The 21,851-nt window shown below is 50.3% G+C and overlaps 1 protein-coding gene across 4 annotated transcripts in view; it reads left to right on the forward strand.

The window, feature by feature from the left end:
- Positions 1-2,167: 2,167 nt before the first annotated feature.
- The window catches only part of MLPH (melanophilin), a 45,933-nt gene continuing 26,249 nt past the window's right edge, over positions 2,168-21,851 (forward strand). For 2 of the 4 annotated variants that reach the window (XM_059884649.1, XM_059884650.1), the window contains exons 1-2: positions 2,168-2,326; positions 9,158-9,291. In XM_059884649.1, the coding sequence (XP_059740632.1) occupies positions 9,182-9,291 (110 nt within the window). In that variant the 5' untranslated portion in view covers positions 2,168-2,326; positions 9,158-9,181. 4 annotated transcript variants of the gene reach the window in all.

Here is a 21,851-nt window from a genome sequence, read left to right on the forward strand (position 1 = left end):
AAAGAATGCTCAAACTACCGCACAATTGCACTCATCTCACACGCTAGTAAAGTAATGCCCAAAATTCTCCAAGCCAGGCTTCAGCAATACGTGAACCTGAACTTCCAGATGTTCAAGCTGGTTTTAGAAAAGGCAGAGGAACCAGACATCAAATTGCCAACATCCGCTGGATCATGGAAAAAGCAAGAGAGTTCCAGAAAAACATCTATTTCTGCTTTATTGATTATGCCAAAGCCTTTGACTGTGTGGATCACAATAAACTGTGGAAAATTCTTCAAGAGATGGGAATACCAGACCACCTGACCTGCCTCTTGAGAAACCTGTATGCAGGTCAGGAAGCAACAGTTAGACTGGACATGAAACAACAGACTGGTTCCAAATAGGAAAAGGAGTACGTCAAGGCTGTATATTGTCACCCTGCTTATTTAACTTATATGCAGAGTACATTATGAGAAACGCTGGGCTGGAAGAAGCACAAACTGGAATCAAGATTGCTAGGAGAAATATCAATAACCTCAGATATGCAGATGACACCACCCTTATGGCAGAAAGTGAAGAGGAACTCAAAAGCCTCTTGATGAAAGTGAAAGAGGAGAGTGAAAAAGTTGGCTTAAAGCTCAACAGTCAGAAAAAGAAGATCATGACATCTGGTCCCATCACTTCATGGGAAATAGATGGGAACAGTGGAAACAGTGTCAGACTTTATTTTTTTGGGCTCCAAAATCACTGCAGATGGTGATTGCAGCCATGAAATTAAAAGACGCTTACTCCTTGGAAGGAAAGTTATGACCAACCTAGATAGCATATTCAAAAGCAGAGACAGTACTTTGCCAACAAAGTCCGTCTAGTCAAGGCTATGGTTTTCCCAGTGGTCATGTATGGATGTGGGAGTTGGACTGTGAAGAAAGCTGAGTGCCGAAGAATTGATGCTTTTGAACTGTGGTGTTGGAGAAGACTCTTGAGAGTCCCCTGGACTCCAAGGAGATCCAACCAGTCCATTCTGAAGGAGATCAGTCCTGGGTGTTCTTTGGAAGAATGATGCTAAAGCTGAAACTCCAGTACGTTGGCCACCTCATGAGAAAAGTTGACTCATTGGAAAAGACTTGGATGCTGGGAGGGATTGGGGGCAGGAGAAGGGGACGACAGGATGAGATGGCTGGATGGCATCACCGACTGGATGGATGTGAGTTTGAGTGAACTCCGGGAGTTGGTGATGGACAGGGAGGCCTGGCGTGCTGCGATTCATGGGGTCTCAACGAGTCGGACAAGACTGAGCGACTGAACTGAACTGAACTGAACTGAGCCACCTGATGCGAAGAACCGACTCACTGGAAAAGACCCTGATCGTGGGAAAGATTGAAGGCGGGAGGAGAAGTGAGCGACAGAGGATGAGACGGTTGGATGGCATCACCGACTCAATGGGCATGAGTTTAAGCAAACTCCGGGAGTTGGTGATGGATAGGGAGGCCTGGCCTGCTGCAGTTCATTGGGTCGCAGAGTTGGACACGACTGAGCGACTGAACTGAGCTCGTGGAAAGAGAAGCGGCGGCAGGCTCGGAGGAGGTTCCCCGGCTGCCCTCCGCTCTCCCCACCGAGGGCACCCTCCGGTCTATTCCCGCCCGGTCTGCGTGCAGATGCTGACTACGCCGACTTTTCTTGATGGGCGAGGTCTCGGGACCCTTCCCGCGGCGGCGATCCTGGGGCTGAGGCTTCTCGCTCCAAAGTCCCCCTTACCCGCCGGCTTTCCCACGCGTTAGTCGGAGGCTTTAGGGAAGGCGCCTTCTTGAGCCTCGGTATCCCTTCTGTGAAGCCGGAGTGAATAGCAGAGTAAACTGCAGAGCTGGGATGGGAATTAAGTCAGAAAGCCTGCGGTCCGAGGGCGCGAAAGGCCCCCAGGTCCCTCCGCGCCGAGGGCTACCGCGGCGGCCGCGTTACCGGCCCGACTCCCCAGGTGCGGGCCCGGGCCTGCCCTCCCCGCCGCCGCCGCCTTCCTCCGCCAAGCGGGCTGTGGGCGAGGATCGATGGTCTCTGCCTGGCGCGGGCGCCTCCCGCGCGGGCGCCCGGGTGCCCGCCCCAGTCGCCGCCCGCACCCGGAGGTGCTCGCTGCTCCCGGAGCTGGGCGGGGCGGGCGCGGCCCTCGTGATCCCCGCGGGCGCCCGGACCTCGCCCTCCCGCCGCCCTGCGCCCTGCCCGGCCCGATCGGCCCGCCTGGCCTCAGAGCCCTGAGCCCCGACGCCGCCCGGTCGCCTCGCTCTCCCTGGCAGGACCGGAGCGGGCAACCCCGGAGTCCCGGCGGTCAGGGCCGACACCCCTGGGAACGGAGTCGGTGAGTTCAGGGAGAACCCGGGCGTGGGGCGGGTCCGCGGTGCTGGCTGCAGCCCCGCCGGTGTGAAAACGCCCCCAACAGCCCCCCAGGCCTCGGTCCCTCCTGACTGGTGAGGAGGACGCTCCTAGCCCCCCACCCATCCCCCCTCCCCGAACCCGAAAGCCAAGCTTCACCTGGAAAGCCTAACCGGAGGTCTGGGTCCTCGGGAGCCCATTTTGGGTAAATCGATGGTTTCCATCAGAAGTCCTGTTGGCGATGGCTCTGCAGACAGGGCTGAGCCTGCCGCTCCGAGACTAAGTGGGGGCAGGTCACTCCTCGGGCGGAGGCTGTTTGGGGAGCGACTCCTGCCAGAAAGAGAGCCCTAGGGCGTCCTGGCATGGGAGGAGGTGTCCTGGACTTGGGGCCCCTGAAAGCCCCACTGGTATTGGAATTGTGTTTGCTGACAGGCCCGCAGACCAGCCCACAGGGCCCAGGGGACGGGTCTGCAGGTGAAGGGAGTCAGGTAGTGGCCACTGGCCCCAGGCCCCTGCCCAAGCCAGAAAGTGAGGCACGCTTCAGCTGTGGCCCGCCAGGCTCCTCTGTCCATGGGGTGCTCCAGGCAGGAATACTGGAGGGGGTTGCCATGCCCTCCTCCAGGGGACCTTCCCAACCCACCAGGGATCAAACACTTGTCTCTGGCATCTCCTCTTTACACGAGCACCTCCTGGGAAGCCCGAGCCAGCCCTGCCTACAAAGGCCCTCCGGTCTCCCGAGCTCAGACACCTGTGTCCTGCACACCTTAACCATGTGTTGAGAACCCCACTCCATTTTCAGCTGGGCTGGGACCTTTACATTTTTCTGTGTTTGATTTTTTCCATCTTAGTTCCATATTGCTTTCTGAGAGGCTGGAGTGATTGAGGGGGTGGCGAGGCCCCACTGGCCCACTGGGTGCGAAGGCAGCAATGCCCATCGGCATGAAGCCCAGGGAGACGGTCAGGCTTAAAGACCATGGTGGGGGAGCAGTGACATTGGCACCTGGGTTCAGCCACTCACGTCCATCTTTTACCATCTAGCCCTCTGTTGGCCACTCCACTAGGCCTCAGCAAGACCCAGCTTTCTTGGGCAAAAGCCCCGTACCTGGGCCTCCAGGGCCTCATGCCTTAGAATCCAAGCACCAGTCATAGGTCCCTGCGCTCCCCCTACGTCCAAACTCTGGACGCAGTGGTAGGTGCCCCGCAGGAGTGACTGAGGACTGGTCCAGGCACACAGACTAGCAGGCAAGGGACCTTACTGATTAAGGCATTAGTGACTGAAACGTTAAGGCCAGCTCAGGGGGAGGCTTGGGGATTGGTGAAGAGGAGCCAGAGCCCTGCAGGCTACTCGGAAGGGTGGCTTTGGGGCCCTCGGATGGCAGCATGGTGATGGCCTATGGGGGCCCCCGCCCCTGCCATTAGGTCTCTGCAGAAGCAATCTCTGGAGGATGAGGCCCCCTCCCCTGCACCCACCCTATGACCTCTCCCTCTAATTCCGACATCCTGGTGTCACCCAAAGCTAGAGAGAGCTGGAGAAGTCATGGCACAGCTGTAAACGCTGAGACTGCAGAGGAAGGGGACTGGTCCTCAGTCATGGGGACTGGCTGGTGCCTGAACCAGGATTGGAGCCCAGCCCCTGACCCTCAGGGCATCCTTGTCCTGCAGCATCACCTGGGGCTCCATCCTTGCTCTGGAGTCTGTAGCTGAGGATTCGTGCAAGTGTGGAAGGATGTCCGTGTAGAAACAAGGTTTCCAGCAGCTCCCCAGGGAGCTGAGAGAGTGGAGAGATGGAGCAAGAGGGAGGCAAGCAGCAGGGCCCGAGATGCTGGGGTGATTTCAGAGCACCTGCAGGGGCAGGATGGAAACGTGCTCATGTTGCTGCTGAGGAAGGTTGAGGGGTTGGTTGCGTGTCTGGGAAGCCAGCCCTGCCTGCAGAAGTAACCTCACAGCCCCACTCTGAGGACAGCATTTGGGAAGCAGCCACAAAGGGTTAATGCACAGCCCCCCTGCCCCCAGCTAGCACCTGAGCCTTTCCCCTGAATGTGCCTGTACCTTTATCGGTAAGGGTCACCCACCTGGTTCTGAGTCAGAGCGCATTCCTGCCATTGTTAGTAGGGCGTTGAAGAGGAACTTGGGCTTGCTGGAAAGTTTATCAGCTCAGGCGGTGATGGCCGTGAGGACTCATTCTTGCGTTTGTTCCCAGGCTCAGGGGGCCCCTCCAGCCCAAGTTGTGTGTAGGAAGAACCCCCACCCATATTTCCCCTTAATGGGGTCAAAATATGAACTCAAATCTTTAACAGACACAGATGAGCCACGACTGAAATGCAGTGATCCGGGTTTAGGCTACCCACTTTGTAAAACCAGTTCCACTGTCTCTTTCCAACTCATTAACTTCCATGTAAGGTTCTCTTTCCTCCATTACAACTTACAAATGACTGGGGAGGGCTAACAGTCTCAAAGATTAACAATGTGATTAAATCTGAGCCCTGGACCAGGCACAAATTGAAAGTGTTTTGTTCAGGAAGCTCATGACTAGGTGTTATCTACACCCGAGTGGAACCAGGGGCAGATAGAGCCTGGGGAGTCTGCCCTCCCCAGCACGCACACCCTGGGAGGTTCCCCCAGGCCAGGGCAGGTCAGAACCCTGTCCGCTCTGTGGGTCTGGAATGACCTGTGTTAGCAGGGCACTTAGGCAGACCCAGGTCAGGCTCTGCTCCCACATTTCCCCCCTGACTGTGGTGGTTGGAGGGATACCTGGTGGAGACCAGGGTCTTGGTGAGCAAAGAGGGGAGTGGTGGGAGAGATGACCATGGCTGAAAGGCTGCCCCCTCCATGAATCCAGGGTCCTTACGTGTGGCCATACCTGACAGAGCATCTGGCAGGCCCTTCTACCACATCCCAAGTGCCCCATCAACATACCAGCCTGACACAAGCCGGAAGGGTGCTAACAGCTCATGGCCCAATTGCCAGTGTCTTTCAGTTTATGCCCTTTGGTTTCTGAAATCAAGCATATTCTCCATTCAGTTTAAGGTTATTTTCTAAAGATAGTTTTTAAAAAGCTTTAGCAACCTAAATGTCTACCAACAGAGAAATGGATAAAGAAAATGTGGTACATATATACAATGGAATATTCAGTTCAGTTCAGTCACTCCGTCATGTCCAACTCTTTGCGACTCCATGGACTGCATTACCAGGCTTCCCTGTCCATCACCAACTCCCGGAGCTTGCTCAAATTCATGTCCATTTTGTCCGTGATGCCATCCAACCATCTCATCCTCTATCATCCCCTTCTCCTCCTGCCCTCACTCTTTCCCAGCATCAGGCTCTTTTCCAAGGAGTCAGTTCTTCACGTCAGGTGGCCAAGTATTGGAGTTTCAGCTTTAGCATCTGTCCTTCCAATGAATATTCAGGACTGATCTCCTTTAGGATGGACTGGTTGAATCTCCTTGCAGTCCAAGGGACTCTCAAGAGTCTTCTCCAACACCACAGTTCAAAGGCATCAATTCTTCAGTGTTCAGCTTTCTTTATAGTCCAATTCTCATATCCATACATGACTACTGGAAAAAAACCATAACTTTGACTAGACAGAACTTTGTTGGTTAAGTAATGGAATATTACTCTGCCGTTAAAACTGAAATGCCATTTGCAGCAACATGGATGATCTAGAGATTGTCATACTGAGCAAAGTCTGTCAGAGAAGAAGAAATATGGTTTGACATTCCTTATATGTGTAATCTAAAAAGAAATTATACAAATGAATTTATAAAACAGAAGCAGACTCAAAGAGAATGAACTTACCACTGCCCTTGGAAAGATAGGAGAATGGGATGGATAGGGAGTTTGGGACGGACATGTACACGCTGCTATATTTTAAATGGATAACCATCAAGGACCTACTGTATAGCACAGGGAACTCTGCTCAATGTTATGTGGCAGCCTGGATGGGAGGGGAGTTTGGGGGAGAAAGGGATACATGTGTATGTATGGCTGAGTCTCGGCGGTTCACGTGAAACTATCACACTGTCGGTTAATTGGCTGCACCCTAATGAAAAATTAAAAGTTAAAAAAAAAAAAAAACTAGCTAGAACCAACTGGGTCCAAGATGGAAAAAAAAAGCTTTAAAACTACCACCTCCACCCACCCATCACCACCACCACCACCACCAAAGTAAACTAACAAAAATAATTAAAACCTTTAAGCCTCTGCACTTCATCAACTCACTGAATGGGAAGGTTGGTCACCGTAATAAAGCCCCGTGTCGGGGACCACAGGCTGCTGACCCCTGGCTGCCCTGGGAACCTGCTTCCCTGGGAGGCATCACCTCCCGGCTGCATGGCATAGGGTCCGCTGGATGGGGTGGGTCTGAAGTTTGCAATCACTCTCCTCCCCTCCTCTCCCAGCACCGCCTGCTCACCCAGAAGTTGGGCCAGAGCTAAAAACAGGCACCAGAGTAAAAGTTTTCAGATTATGTCTACCCCATGAAGTACCGACAGTCCGCTCTTGGGTTAGCTACGTGGGATGCTTGTTCTTCAAACTCTGTATCACCTCATTCCTGGCTTCACCAAACAGCATCATGAACACACATCCGTTTCCCTGGTGGCTTAGACCTGTGAAGAATCTGCCTGCAGTGTTTGAGACCTGAGTTTGATCCCTGGGTCAGGAAGATCCCCTGGAGAGGGGAATAACTATACACTCCGGTATTCTTGCCTGGAGAATCCCATGGACATAGGCAGGCTACAGTCCATGGGGTGTAGGGGGTGGGGGGTGGTCACAAGCTGTCGGACATGACTGAGAGATGAACACTTTCACTTAATAACTCAGGGTCAACCCTGGCACCTCTGAGTTGGTGCTAAGTCATGATGCCCTGGTTCCCTTGAAGCACTGTGCCCTGGCCATCTCTCTGTTCACGTCTCAGCAGCTTCTGCCCGGCCTCACTCCAGGCAGCGGGCAGCCAGCCTGGGTGTCTTCCCCACCCCGTCCCTGGCAGGCACCCTGCTCTCTGGAGGTGACTCCCTGGCCCAGTATCGCCAGTCCCTAGGCTGCGATCGACTTTGCTGTCTGCGCAGGGAAGCCAGGTGCCATCCTCGTTAGAAAGAAGCATCAAACAGAAGAGACAGGCTTGAGAGGGGCACGGGGTGCGTCCTCTGGGTGCGAAGCCTCCAGGCAGGCGTTCTGACCCCCAGTGGGTCCTTCATCCATGGGTCATCAGTCACTGACCCACTCTAAGACAGTTAAGCTTGCATGGCAAGGAAAATATACTGGTTTCTTTTTGTTTTGTTTTTCTCCCTCACACCTCACAAGTTAAGTTTCTTGAAATGAAGCCTGAAATTGTGACTTTTCCTTTAGGAGAGGAGAGAGAATGCTGACTACTCAGCTGATAGTCACAGCTTTCATCTGCTCTGAAAATAGAATTTCAAATGAATGTTCTTCTTATGATAGAATTTTCTCAACGACAGTAAAAAGCAAAGAGGAATAAACCCCAGGCATCCATCAAATGACTTTTTGTTCCATTTTTTAAAGACAAACAGAAGCTATGTGCTCTGGGGAAGCATCAAGAGTCAGTTTGGGTTTAATGTTTTTCATGTCCAAAAATCTCAGTTCAAGTGTAAAGAAAATAATTTGAATGATTCTGACCCATCAGGGCATCCTATTAATACAACATGCATAGTGCAGTGCTTGAGTTTGGAAATATTGAGAGGGTCAGTGCAAAAAAAAATTAGAAATTATTTTTCACCTATTTTAAGGCATAGTTTGACAGCCACCGGATCTCTGTGGCCACTTTCATTTCAAGTGGTATCAGAGTGTTATTCAGAAAATGACACTCTTCATAATTAACCTCTTGTACAGCAAACTTGCTTTCTAGCACAGAGCAAGTGTTGCTTGCATTTGCACAGAGATCACTTTCAGGAGGTCAGCGTCAGTGAATGGAGATGCTGCTCAGAATTCAGAAGCAGATTTGCGTCTTTGGTTGGTGTTTGAGGCTTCCCAGTGAGACCAGACAGACTGGGTCCCTTCTCTGATATTCCTGAAAAGCGGGTTTCGGTCCTTCATGAAGACTCGCTGAAGTCGCACAGAGATTCTTGAGCTTTCAGTTCCCACCAGGATCCCATCACCCAAACAGAATCTGCCCCCCAGCCCCCTCCTGCCAGAACAGAGCTGGACTGAGTGCAGCAATCGTGGTCTCTGGCCAAGGGTCCGCTGTCCACCTGCCACAGACCAGAGAGGTGGGGGCACCAAAATGTGTCCCCGAGTGCCAGGGGGAGGTCACGGTCATCACGATATATGAAATGATGCTCCACCAGCTGTTAGGAGGTGTGAAGACACGCTCAAGGGGTGGGCGTGCTGGGGGGTGGGGGGTGGAGACAGGTGGAGGACCCCTCGAGGACCTTGTCAGAACGCAGATCCTGAATCAGGAGGGCCCGGGCCTGGGAGTCTGCATTTCTCACAGGCTCCGGGAGATGCTGCTGGTCCACGGAGCGCACCCTGAGTAGCGAGAAAGGTGGTTCTGCTTCTGCTTCTCTTGGTTTGTGACAGCTGGGTTTTCCTTCCTTTGTCCTCTTGGTGTGAATTGAGATCTTCAGTGTCCAGAAAGGGCAGTGTCATCTGAATTCTGACTCTGAGCTGTGGGGACTCTACACGTGGGTTCCCTTATTTTGACTGTGTGTGTTTCCAGACACATGTTTGCCTGTTTTCAAAAACGACCTAACCCAGGTTCCAGCTCCTGGGAAATTGGTGTTTTCTGTGTTGTCTCTTCCTTTGTGACTCGCCCGGCACCCGCACAGGCTTCCTGGGCTGACTGCTGGGCCCTGTGTTACTCCAGGTGTGACCTTGACGAGCAGCAGAGATGGGGAAGACACTGGATCTTTCCAAGCTCACGGATGAAGAGGCCAAGCATGTCTGGGAGGTGGTTCAACGGGACTTCAACCTTCGGAGGAAAGAAGAGGAAAGACTAGAGTGAGTGTGTGGCGGGGCCCTCGCAGCTGGGACCCGTGCAGCTGGGACCTGTGCAGCTGGGGCCCTTGCAGCTGGGACCCTCACACCTGGGACCCATGCAGCTGGGGCCCGTGCAGCTGGCCCTAGCATCTCTGGAGGGGATCCCTGGGGGCCTCTGGGCAGGCAGACAGCAGTAACTCGGTGGAGGACACTGGATGAAAGTCACGTGCTTTCTGGCCTCAGTTCCCCCTTAATTAAAACCAGGAGCTCTGACTTCCCTCCTGATGGTCAGATGTTCCCTGAATAGTTTTATTTCAACTTGATCCAGCGCCAGGGTGACATTCTCTGCTAATGCTAAGACCACGGCCTTGCATGAGTAAAGGTGATGAAGAGGGAAAGTCTTGATGCTGATCTGCAACACCCAGAAGCCAGGATCAAGGGTTTTCAGGACAAAGGCGGGCTTTTACGTCTTCCCAGCAGAACTGGGGGCACTCCATCCTCACTGTGGAGGCCCAGCACCATCTTGCAGGTCTCTCCCGTGGGCTGAACTAAAGCCCCCTTGGTGTTAAATGTTCTTCCTCTGCTTTGCTTCTTCCTCCACCAAACCTCCAAGGCTTAGCTGTCTCCTGGGCTCCCTTGTTGCCTTGGGGTATTTTGTGGGTTGCAGGCCTATTGCAAAGGAGAAGTTAAGTGAAGACTCAAGGCAGGTGGGAAGTGGCCAAGGGAAAGGCCTGAAAGGCTCCTGGCGGTGGAGGGCAGAGAGGAGGTCAGAGCTGGGGTGGGGGCCGAGGGTCCAGCGGGGACGTGGACTGGCTGTTCTCTGCGTGGCCGCAGGCCTTTAGGCGAGGGAGTAACAAGACCCAGATTCTGCTCTGCAGCCGGCGGGCTACTGAGAAGCGGTCAGGTGAGCTGTCAAGGGGGAGCCAGCAAGTTTGCCGAAGGGCTGGCTGTGGGGTCTTGATTTTAGGGGCAGCGTTGAGGTCACGGATGACTCCAGAGTCAGGGCCTGAGTAACTGTGGCTGTGGAGGGGTCCTCACCTCACCCGGGAAAGCTGAGGACGGAACAGGTGTGGAGGGAACCAGGACACAGATCTGTGGACACTGGGTGGCCCATTAGATGTGAGGTGGACAGGGCGGCCCCCCACATACCAGACGGGAGCCCAGCAAGACAGGACTGTGGGAGTATCCACCTACAGAGGCCATGGCTACTGTAATCAAGCCAAATCCCGTGGCCTAAAGCAAGCACACAACTCTCTTCTGGGCCTGGAGCTTAGGAGTCAAGGTGTTGACAAGCTGTCCAGTGAAACAAGTTCAGTGGAGCCCAGCACCCCTTGGTGATGGTGGGGAAGGGTCTGGGGCAGCACCAGGAGGCTTCTTGCTGCCTCTCTGCACAGCCCTCCTCCCCTCTGCTCTGTCCTGGGCTGCAGGTCACCCCCAGGGTTTTCATTACGAAGCAGCTTTCACCCCACTGGTGTCTGGAGCCCTGACTCCCATCAGTGGCCACAACCCCAGGACCAGGGCCCAGAGCCAGCCTCGGGCGTCGTCCCAGTCCTGACTGGGGCAGGCGCCCGCCTTGCCTCGTGTCTCCTGTCTTTGCCTCAACCTGGAAGCTGCGCCTGGGACCACGGCCACAGGCTGTTAGTGACCGAGCCCGCCTGGTCCTTCCTGTCTGGGGATCACAGCCCCCCAGGCAGCCCAGCTCTTGTCACTCTTATTTTTAATGGCAGCTCAGACCCTCCCATTCCATGCCTTTATAGAAGCACAGATCGATCGGAGGGCAGGGGATCCCAGTTCTCCAGGGAGACCTTTGAGGGCGTCAGCCCCTCCCTCTGTCCAGGCAGAACCCAGGTAGTTTTGCAGAAATTCCTGTTTCCTGCCTATAGGGAGCACCACACCCTGCTGACCCCCATCACCCTATTTTCCATATTTCTTGTAGCCATTTCAGGTTGCAAAGGGGAGACACAACCTGGTAGCCTCCAGTTACTGCTAGAAAGGAAGTCTCCAAAGGATCCCGCTGGTGACACCCCTCTCCTGGGGGGGCCGGTGGATCAGGTCAGGTCCCTGGTCAGTCGTTTAAGGTCAGGGTGACGTCCTTGTTCAGAAGGCCCCGAAGCCTCCTGCTCAGAATTTAGCGTCTGCTCGGCCAGACATGTGACAATCAGGGGTGAGCTTGTTAAATACAACAGCGCAGGACGTGGTCCCTGGAAGTGTCCGCATGCGGAGAGGTGGTGGTTGGGAGAATCCACGCCAGAGCCAAGGCGAGGATGCTGGCACCCCGGGAGTGCTCCTCCGTTAGCTCCTCCTGTGCGCACCGGCCCACTGGTGATGCACTTGGAAAGATAAGCCGCGGGGCTGAGTGAAGGGCATTCGTGGAAACACCGATGCTCTTGTCTCTTGCTCGGTGTCATTGGTTATCCGTGCAGCAAGAGGTGAAGCCACCTCTGCCTGTGACAAGCCTTTTCTCCAGTGTCCCCCTGACCCCCGGGGAGCAGGACCCAGGCATGTGGTCATGCGGCTCCGTGAGGCCAGAACCCACGGGTTCACGTTCCACTCAGGCGGGGCTGAGACTCAGGAAGGGCACAGCCCAGAATAAGGACCTTTCGGCGTGTGGACACTGACGCTGGTCCTGTAGAGTGAGTGCATCGGCTAAAATACCAGCAGTCTGTTACGAAACTGAAGACATTTAAAAAATCATAAACCTCCTTCTTCCTGGCCTTATCTCAATGTTAATCTCCGCATTTAACCAATTTCCATGTTAACCATCCATTTCCTGCAACCACAATATCCCAGTCTCTGTAGCACACTGGGGTTTCTGCATGGTCCCTTGGGGTCCTCATGGTGCTCCCAGTTCCTGGGTCTCTAATCTCTGAATCAACAACGGCCTGAATGCAGGCACTGGCCCTCAGCTGAGCACTGAGCGGGGCCTGTAACAAACTGAGCGGCTCAGGGGTTGTTCAGATGAGCAGGGTTTTTTTTTAATTGTTATTGAAATATAGTTGACTTACAAGGCTGTGTTAGTTTCAAATGTACAGCAATTAGATGATTTTCTGATGTCTTTGACACACTCCAAAAGAGAGACCAAATGGATGGGCCAGCTCAAAACCTTACCAAGGTCATTGAGAGAACAAAGTCAATAGGGGGGTAAAAACTGTGAAACCAAGAACCAAACATATTCATTACTCGGAAAGAACTTTCCCATCACATCAGATGGACACAGTGTGTGCGCTCAACGTCGGTTCACCAGCAGCAAGGTCGATTTACTGAGAGACGATGCACCAAATATACCCATTAGGAAACAATCAAATAAAAATGCGTTTCATTTCATATTTACAAAGTGAACAGAAGTGTGTGTTAGATGGGTTGCTGCTCCGTTTTTCTCCCCAAGTGGGAGCATCCCCCTGTAAAGGATACTGGGGCAGGGCCTGGGCGAAGGTTCCAGCACCCTCTCCCACGTGGCAGGACCAGCACCTTGACTCCTCCTGCCAAAGTGAGTGACCAGTGAGCTGGCCCAGGCCCTGACCCTAATGCCTAATGCCCAGTAGACCATCCCCACAACATGAAAGCCTCTGACCCCTCGGCCAGGCCTGACCTCCTGCCGTTTGTGGGGGACACTTGCGGCCCCGTGGGGAAGACGGATGCCAGCCGGTGTTGAAGGGCACAGGCTGGAGCATCTTGGTCTGTGTTCGCTGCGAGCCTCCTAACGAGATGCCCCGCATAGAACACATTTGTTCCAGGGACCACCAGGCCTGCTGGTAGACCTCTCGGACAGCTCCCCTCCAAACTGACCAGCAGGATGTCCCTGGGAGGCTAGCTCCTGAGTGACGGAGGCCTTGTGGAGCTTCCAAAAAGCTTTCCCTGCAGACTATTTTGGGAATTTAAGGAGGAAGGGGGACGCCGTATAGCCTCTAATTTAGCCCCAGGCAGATATAATGTCTCCCTGAAGTTGGCTTGTGCGACCAGAGACTGGGCAGTGGGGTATTTACTGTGCGGAGTGTGATGTTATTCTTGGCTTCCCCTCAGAACACAGGGCTGCACTCCAGAGGACCCCAAACCCCAAAACGCACAGAAACCTTTAGGCAGCTCATCAAGCCTTCACTCCCCTTCAAGACCCCGGGCCTTGGAATGAGCTCGCCTGCTTCCTCACCGAAGGCTCGAGGCTGCCAGGCACCACCTCCCCCACCCCTGCACTTACCATATTCACATCCACCCTGTCTTCCCTCTCCCGGTCCTTGCCAGCACTCTGACCTTTCCTCTGCTCCCCGCTCCTGGAGCTGCCTCAGCTACTCCCTTTCTGTCCTCTGGCTTCTGCTTGGACTGTCAGTAGGGTCTAGCACCACATTGAAACAAACAAAGCAAAACCAAGAACAAACAAAAAACACGGAAAGCCTTTCCTTTGGCCCCAGCGCCCTGCTAAATGCTGGCACGTCTTGCTCCCTTCATTTCAGATGATCCAAGTGCTGCACATCCTTCCATCTGCCTCACGGCCCACTGGTCTGTCTTGGCAGCTACGCCTCGGGGCCCAGTCGAAGCCCCTTCTCAGCCCCTAGTCTTCCCTGACCTTGGACTCTGCCCTCCTCACCGATCCCGTGTCTGTAACTGGTGTTTCTTTTCCCACACCTTCCTGGCTTTTCTCTGTGGTTACTCTGAAGGCCCCTCTTCCTTCTTCTGGCGCATTAAAGGGACAAGGTGCCTAAGACATGTCTTCTCAAAGTCCATGAAAGCATCTGGACCCCTTCAGATCTTTAATCTTTCACGTACCCAAAGGACAAAGAATTCCTACGCTGTTTAAACCGCTTCAGACCAGGAAAAAAAAGTTCATTAGGCTCACTCTGATAGCCTATATTAACAAAGATAAAGGAGGAAAAATACAGCTCAGTTAAATCACCATTTTAATATGCCTAAGGCTGTCATGGAGGCCACTAGCCACGTGTGTCTATTTAAATTAATTGAACGCAACTTAAAAATCAGTTCTTCTGTCTCATCAGTCAGATGTCAAGTTTTCAGTAGCCACACACATGGATAGTGGCTGCCACACTGGACCAGCAAATACAGAACGTTTCCATCATCACTGAAATTGTATCGGACGTCACCGGCTAAGGAGACAAAACTTATGCTTATCTCAGTACTGTGGAAGAGTGTTTGGTAGCACACTATTTTTGATGATTTTTTAAGTAATAAAATTGAAATTAAAGGATACTTTTTTAACATGACGAAAAAATGCTTCAAACAATAGCCATCATGATACATTAATGTTAGAAACAAGAAAAGAATTTCTTTCATTGCCACTTATCATGACCAATTTAGAATGTTTTATTAGTGCTGCTGCTGCTAAGTCGCTTCCGTCGTGTCCAATTCTGTGTGACCCCATAGACGGCAGCCCACCAGGCTTCCCCGTCCCTGGGATTCTCCAGGCAACAACACTGGAGTGGGTTGCCATTTCCTTCTCCAGTGCATGAAAGTGAAAAGTGAAAGTGAAGTCGCTCAGTCGTGTCTGACTCGAGCGACCCCATGGACTGCAGCCTACCAGGCTCCTCCGTCCGTGGGATTTTCCAGGCGAGAGTACTAGAGTGGGGTGCCATCGCCTTCTCCGTCTATTAGTGCTAGCCAATGCACTTAGAGAAAGTAACAAAATACATAGTTACCAATGGACAGGGAAAGCCAAAACTATTACCTGCAGAAGGTAAAAACTAAGATAGTTACCTACAAAATTAAAAAAAAAGAGAGAGAATTTAGTAGTCTAGCTATATAAGATACAAGAATATAAAATAAAATCAGTGTCCCCTTTGTAGACATCAGAGGTAACCAATCAGAATGTACATAGAAAAATCCTATTTATAAAAAGAAAATATGAAGTACGTAAGGAGGAAGGGGAAGGTGAGGTGGATTGGGAGAGTAGCTTTGACATAAGTACACTCCCATGTATAAAATAGCTAGCTAGTGGGATCCTGCTGAATAGCACAGGCAGTTCAATTCGATGTTCTGTGATAACCTAGATGGGGGAGTGGGCGGGACGTCCAAGAGGGAGACGCTATATGTAGACATACGGCTGACTCACTTCATTGTACAGCAGAAACCAACAGAACACTGTAAAGAAATTATACTCCAATAAAAAAAGAAATATGTAATAGCCAATAAAGAATAGTATAAAGCATCACTAAACAACATACCAAAACTGTCAATTGTAACAGATGGTATCCCATCCTCTGTATGGGAAGAATGCTGCAATGATGTTGGCTCTTGAGGAATTAGTGTCAAATTCCTAAGGCATTTGGGGAATATGAAAAAAACATTATAGCAAATGAAGACGTAAGACACAGCAATTTAAATAAGACTAATAAGCAGGGCCGTATTCCAGGAGATAACAAAACGTATTTGGTGCCACATTAATTAGCATAACATGGGCCTTTCACAGATGTAAGTAATCAGTGAACCAGCCTGTACGTTCTAAAATGTGACCAAGCGTGTGTAACAGTTTCCAGTACAGTGGCTGCATTTCATATCAGTGAGAAAGGGAAGGATTAATTAAAGCAGAGTGTCGGGACAGTTGACCGTGAGTACAAGACTTGGGGAGGGAGTGTGACCTAAGTTCAATTTCTAATTGATATATTAAAAATGTAAAGCATGAAACTATGAAAATTACTGGAAGAAAATATAGATGAACATGTACCTAATCTTGAGGTGGGAAACCTACCTGTGACAAGACAGGTGGAAATCACAGCATATCGATAAGTATTGACTAAACATGTACATCTGAATTTTAAAAGACAGTGTTTAATGTTTAAAAATTAGAAGAAAATTTTAACAGAAATGGCAATGAGTTACATCTTTGACCTATAAAGAAAGTCTTAAAATTAGAATGATAAAGAAGTCTCCAAATTAGAAAAACACAGAAACCCCCATGTTCAAAAAGGAAAGGGGTAAATGAGAATGCATGGGTGACTCATGTCGCTGGGTGAGGACCCGAATTTTCCTACATAGAACACTGTTTTCAAGGGCACAGCCCACAAGTCAAATATTAGGCTGTGAACCATCCCCAGAAAGGCAAACAGGTGGTGATGTGGATTTGTAATCTTTGCAAACAAACCCAAATGCCTGAGATTATCCGTGAAAGAGCTTCTGGTGTGAGGCATGGCTTGCAAACCATGACTTGCTCTAAAAATAAATCAATAATAAGGAATTTGAAGTCGCCCTTTGCTGGGCCACTTAGCACCACTGACAGACAGCTCCAGGGTTGGAAACACAGAAGCTGAACCAGGAAGTCAGCTGCCAGCAAAGCCTGGAGATTAACTTTGGTCTGAGATCACTTACGAGATTTCGGTGAGGCTCCCTCTCAGCGGTCTGTCGTTCACACATCACTATATAATTCCTCTTTATCTTTTTTTCATCATTTGCTCACTCTGTTCAGAAGACTTCAAAGAACTTTGCTGTTGTTGTTCAGTCCCCAAGTCGTGTCCGACTCTTTGCAAGCTTATGGACTGCAGCACCCAGGCTCCTCTGGCCTCCACATCTCCCGGAGCTTGCTCAAACTCACGTGCATCGAGTCGGTGATGCTATCTAACCATCTCATCGACTGCTGCCCCTTCTCCTCCTGCCTTCAATCTTTTTCAGCATCAAGGTCCTTTCCAATGAGTCAACTCTTCGCACTGGGTGGCCAAAGTGCTGGCGCTTCAGCTTCAGCATCAGTCCTTCAATGAATATTCCGGGTAGATTTCCTTCAGGATTAACTGGTGTAATCTCCTTGCTGTCCAAGGGCCTCTCAAGAGTCTTTAGCACCGCAGTTTGAAAGCATCAGCTCTTCAGGGCTCAACCTTCTTTATGGTCCAACTCTCACATCCATATATGACTGCTGGAAAAACCACTGAACTTCAGCAAGTTTCCGTTTCCCTCATTAAAATTCCTGATACTTATTCGTATAGTCAGGACCTTAGATCATGTACTTTCTTTTGATCCTTACTACTTGATGCTTGTCCTCTTTCAGCAATTCTCTCTGACACTTATATTTCATCTGGTTGACATACTTTTAATACTATTGTCCCTCAGTTCTGTGCCCCATTGGTTCTTTCGCACTCATTCTTAAGGGTCATACTAGAGATTCGATTTTCAGTCCTCTGGAGCACATCTTCAAGTTGTTTTCTCAGGAAGGACGTGGGTAGGAAGTTCATACTTGAAATCTCTCGGTTGGGAGTAAGATCTCTGCTCACACACTTTCCCCTCTGAATCCTGGCAGAATAACAAACCCCAAAACATGCCCATTTCCTAATCCCCCAATCTATGAGTATGTTGGGCTATGTGGCAAAGGGGAATAAAAACTGCAGATGCAATAAAACCTGCTAGTCAGGGGCCTGGATGCAGGGGCACAATCGGGCTAACCAGGTAGGTCAGTGTGATCACAAGGAGCCTGATAAATAAACAAAGGGGGAGACAGGACAACGTGTAAGTGTCATTTATTGTGAGAAGGACTCAACCCACCACTGCTGACTCTGAAGATGGAAGAAGAGCCGTGAGCCAGGGAATGCAGGTGCCTTCTAGAAGCTGGAAAAAATAAGGGACCAGACCTTCCCCCAGAGCCTCCAGGAAGGATCACACTCCTGCCAACACCTTGATTTTAGGTGCCATCTAGAACTTTCATAGCTAGAGAGGAGAAGTCAATGCCTGGCTTCAAAGTGCCAAAGGTCAGGCTGACCCTCTTTTAGGGGCTAATGCAGCCGATGACTTTAAGTTGAAGCCAGTGCTCGTTTACCATTGTGAAAATCCCAAGGCCCTGAAGAGCTGCCAGATCCACTGTGCCTGTGCTCTGTAAACGGAGCAACAGAGCCTGGATGAACAGCGCATCTGTGTACAATATGGTTCACTGGATATTTTAAGCTCACTGATGAGACCCACTGCTCAGAAAAAGATTCCTTTCAAAATATTACTACTCAGTGACAATGGGAAACATCCCCCAAGAGCTCTTATGGAGATGAACAGTGATATTAATAGAGTTTTCATACTTTATAACACACGTCCACCCTGCAGCCCATGGTTCAAGGAGGAGTGTTGACTTTCAAGTCTTATTCTTTAAGAAATCTCTTTCAGGAGGCTATAGCTGCCGTAGGTAGTGATTCCTCGGATAGATCTGGGGAAAATAAATGGAAAACCTTTTGGAAGAGACTTGTCATTCTGGATGCTTTAAAGAACACCCGTGATTCATGGGAAGAGGTCAAAGTACCAACATTAGCAGGAGTGTGGAAGAAGTTGATTCCAGCCCTCACAGGTGGCTTTAAGGAGTTCAAGACTTCAATGAAGGAAATCACTGCAGATGTGATGGAAGTATCAAGAGAACTAGAATGAGAGGTGGAGCCTAAGATGTGAGGGAATTGATGCAATCTCATGGTCCAACTTAAACAGATGAGGAGTTGCTTCTTACGAATGAGCAAAGAAAGTGGTTTCTTGAGATGGGTCTATCCTGGTGAAGATGCTGTGAAGGTTATTGAAATGACAAAAAAAAAGCATTTAGAATATTCATAAACTTGATTGGCAAAGCAAAAACAGAATTTGAGAGAATTAACTCCAATTTTGAAAGAAGTTCTACTGTGGGTAAAGTGCTGTCAAATAGCATTGCATGCTACAAAAAATCTGTTCGTGAAAGGAAGAGTCCATCCACACAGCAGACTTCATTGTCTTATTTTAAGAAGTTGCCACAGCCACCCCAGCCTTCAGCAACTACTTCCCTGATCAGTCAGCAGCCATCAGCACAGAGCTGTCCCCCCACCATCAAACAGAACATGACTCAGAAGATGGTTAACAATTTATAATACTTAAGTACTTTAAAGTATGTGCATTGTTTTTTCAAACATAATGCTGTTGCGTACCTACTAGACCTCAGTATAGTGCAAACATAACTTTTATTTGCACTGGGAAACCAAGAAATTCCTGTGACTCACTTTATTGCAATACTCGCTTTATTGTGGTGGTCTGGTGCAAACCCACAGTGACTCCGAGGTGTGCCTGAATTACCTGCCAGGTGTTTGCCCTTCTCTGCCCTGGCCATCATCTTCTCTCTGCACTCCTGTCTCTTCAGCCCTTTCCTCTGCATTCAGGAGAGTAAACGTGTGGCTTCAAAATAAGTGGTTCTCAAGCATTTTGCCCTGAGGGACCTGATAGATTCTTAAATTTTTGAAAACTCCAAAGAGGTTTTGCTTACCTGGGTTATATCTGTGTATACTTACTCATCAAAAATTGAAACTGGGCATTTAAAAAGTAGTTGTTCATTTATTTAAAGTATAGTAGCCCCCTTATAACATAATAAAAATGTTATGAAAAATAAATTTTTCCAAAACAAAAACATAAATGAGGACAATGGCATTGTTCTGTGTTTTTTGAAAACTCCTTCCATGTCTGGCTTGATTGGAGATGACTGAATTCTGATATTTCCTCTGCACTCAGGCTGTTCTAATGTGTTGTTGAAGAAAATTGGACTTCATACAGATGTAGTAGGAAAAAGAAGGAGGAGCCTTTCCAGATGATTATGGGTGTTATGTTCTGACAATACATGAAAACCCTGTGACTGGTAGTTTCTTAAAGTTGTAATGTGGAATCTGAAGCCATGTCAATGAACTTCCCCGTTACATTAAAACCCACTGGTCCGTGTTGCACATGGAATGGTTCTTCTATCCACATGTGCTTTGCTGACACCTGTGCAGACTTTGCCGATGTCAGTACGTTACATTATACATAACCAAAGCAATCACATTTATCATTATCGCTGTGATCTCATCAGAAACCTCTCTGCGACAGAAAACTCTGAAGCTCAGGGCAGCAGAGACATATAAGTTTTCCAAAAGGCTTCTCTGAGCTTGAAAGCCTGGATTTTGTCACCAGCAACTAATACCATCACTTGACGTACTCTTTAATTAATTAATTAGTTTATTTTTGGCTGTGCTGGGTCTTTGTTGCTGCATGCAGGCTCTTTCCAGTTGCAGTGAGCAGCGGCTACTGCTGGGTCTTTGTTGCTGCATGCAGGCTTTTTCCAGGTGCAGTGAGCAGCGGCTACTCTTCATTGCCGTATGAGGGCCTCTCATTGCGATGGCTTCTCTTGTAGAACTCTAGGGCCAGTCCATCCTAAAGGAAATCATCCGTGAATATTCATGGGAAGGACTGATGTTGAAGCTGAAGCTCCAACAATACTTTGGCCACCTGATGCAAAGACCCGACTCATTGGAAAAGACTCTGATGTTGGGGCACATGGAGGGCATGAGCAGAAGGGGGTGACAGAGGATGAGATGGTTGGATGGCATCATCGACTCAATGGACATGAGTTTGAGCAAGCTCTGGAAAATGGTGAAGGGCAGGGAAGCCTGACATGCTGCAGCCCGTGGGGTTGCAAAGAGTCAGACACGACTGAGTGACTGAACAGGGCAGGCGGGCTTCCATATGGCCTGGCAGCATCTGGGATCGTCACAGGCCCGGGAAGAACCCGTGTCCCCTGTTGGCAGGTGGATTCCTAACCCCTGGACACCAGGGAAGTCCCACTTAGCATGCTGTCAATCAAAGACACACTTCATAAGACACACTTTGCTTTTCTTTCTGAGAGCAGAGGGACAGTCTGCTCCTCTGGCTTGATCTGTTCTGGGCCCAGAACTTTCACCCACCACCACTTTTGCACTGCCAGTGCAGGGGCCCAAGAGCAGAAAAGACAAACTTTAGTGTTATTATGAAAAGACTTTTGACATTATGGCCCCTGTCGAGGGGTCTGGGGTACCCCCTGGTGGTCCCTGGACCACACTTTGAGAACCACTATTCTGAATCACTGGACTTGATGTTCTGCCCGTTCCCCTCCTCGTCGCCAACTTTGGTTCCTTTCCATCTTCACTTTAGCCTAGTCTTCTCCATCTCAGTGGATGTGGTCTGTGGTCTTTCCATCTCAGCCTGGCTTCTTCTTACCTCCTGCTCCTCCCTCTTATGCCCACTCAGCACAGCACACAGATGGCTTCAAGCCTTCCTCTGTTTCTGGTGGTACATCTCATTCAGGCATCTGTATTCCTGAAGGTGACCTTGACCTGCAGCTTCATGTTGGGCTTTTGCCCACTGAAGCGCCTGTAGTGCAGGGACATCTGGTCAACCCCATGTTTGCTGTCAGCAGCTTGTAGATATCTCTGGCCCCTCGGATTCTCCAGGTTGGTGGATATGCTCTGTGGCGGGCCAGCATCTGGTGTTACTCTGATGGACCAACACGGGGTCCCCCTCTTCCCGCCCTCCTGTTCTCCAGCTGTGAAGAAGAGAAGTTATGTTTTAAAGAGTCTAAAGCAGAGTATCTTTATCTGTTCCCCCCAAAATTCAACACCTGAAATGCATCACCTCCTGTGGACTCTATGAGCTCTTGTTTAAGAGGACCTCACGCCCTGCACTTGCACTTTCACATCCTGAGCTCCCCCTGCCTCCCCATATCCTGATCTTTCTTCCCAGGGGGTCTGACTCTACCTGGATGGAGAACGAGGACACTTATGGAGAGAAGCTGGACACGGCCCTGCCGAGCCAAGGCGTGGCCTCTAGGTTCTCTGGCTGAAGTAGAGACAGCAAGAGTGGACCTGAAGACTAGGCCC

This window comes from Bos taurus, chromosome 3 (genome assembly GCF_002263795.3).
Source record: "Bos taurus isolate L1 Dominette 01449 registration number 42190680 breed Hereford chromosome 3, ARS-UCD2.0, whole genome shotgun sequence".
NCBI classification, from domain to species: Eukaryota; Metazoa; Chordata; class Mammalia; order Artiodactyla; family Bovidae; genus Bos; species Bos taurus.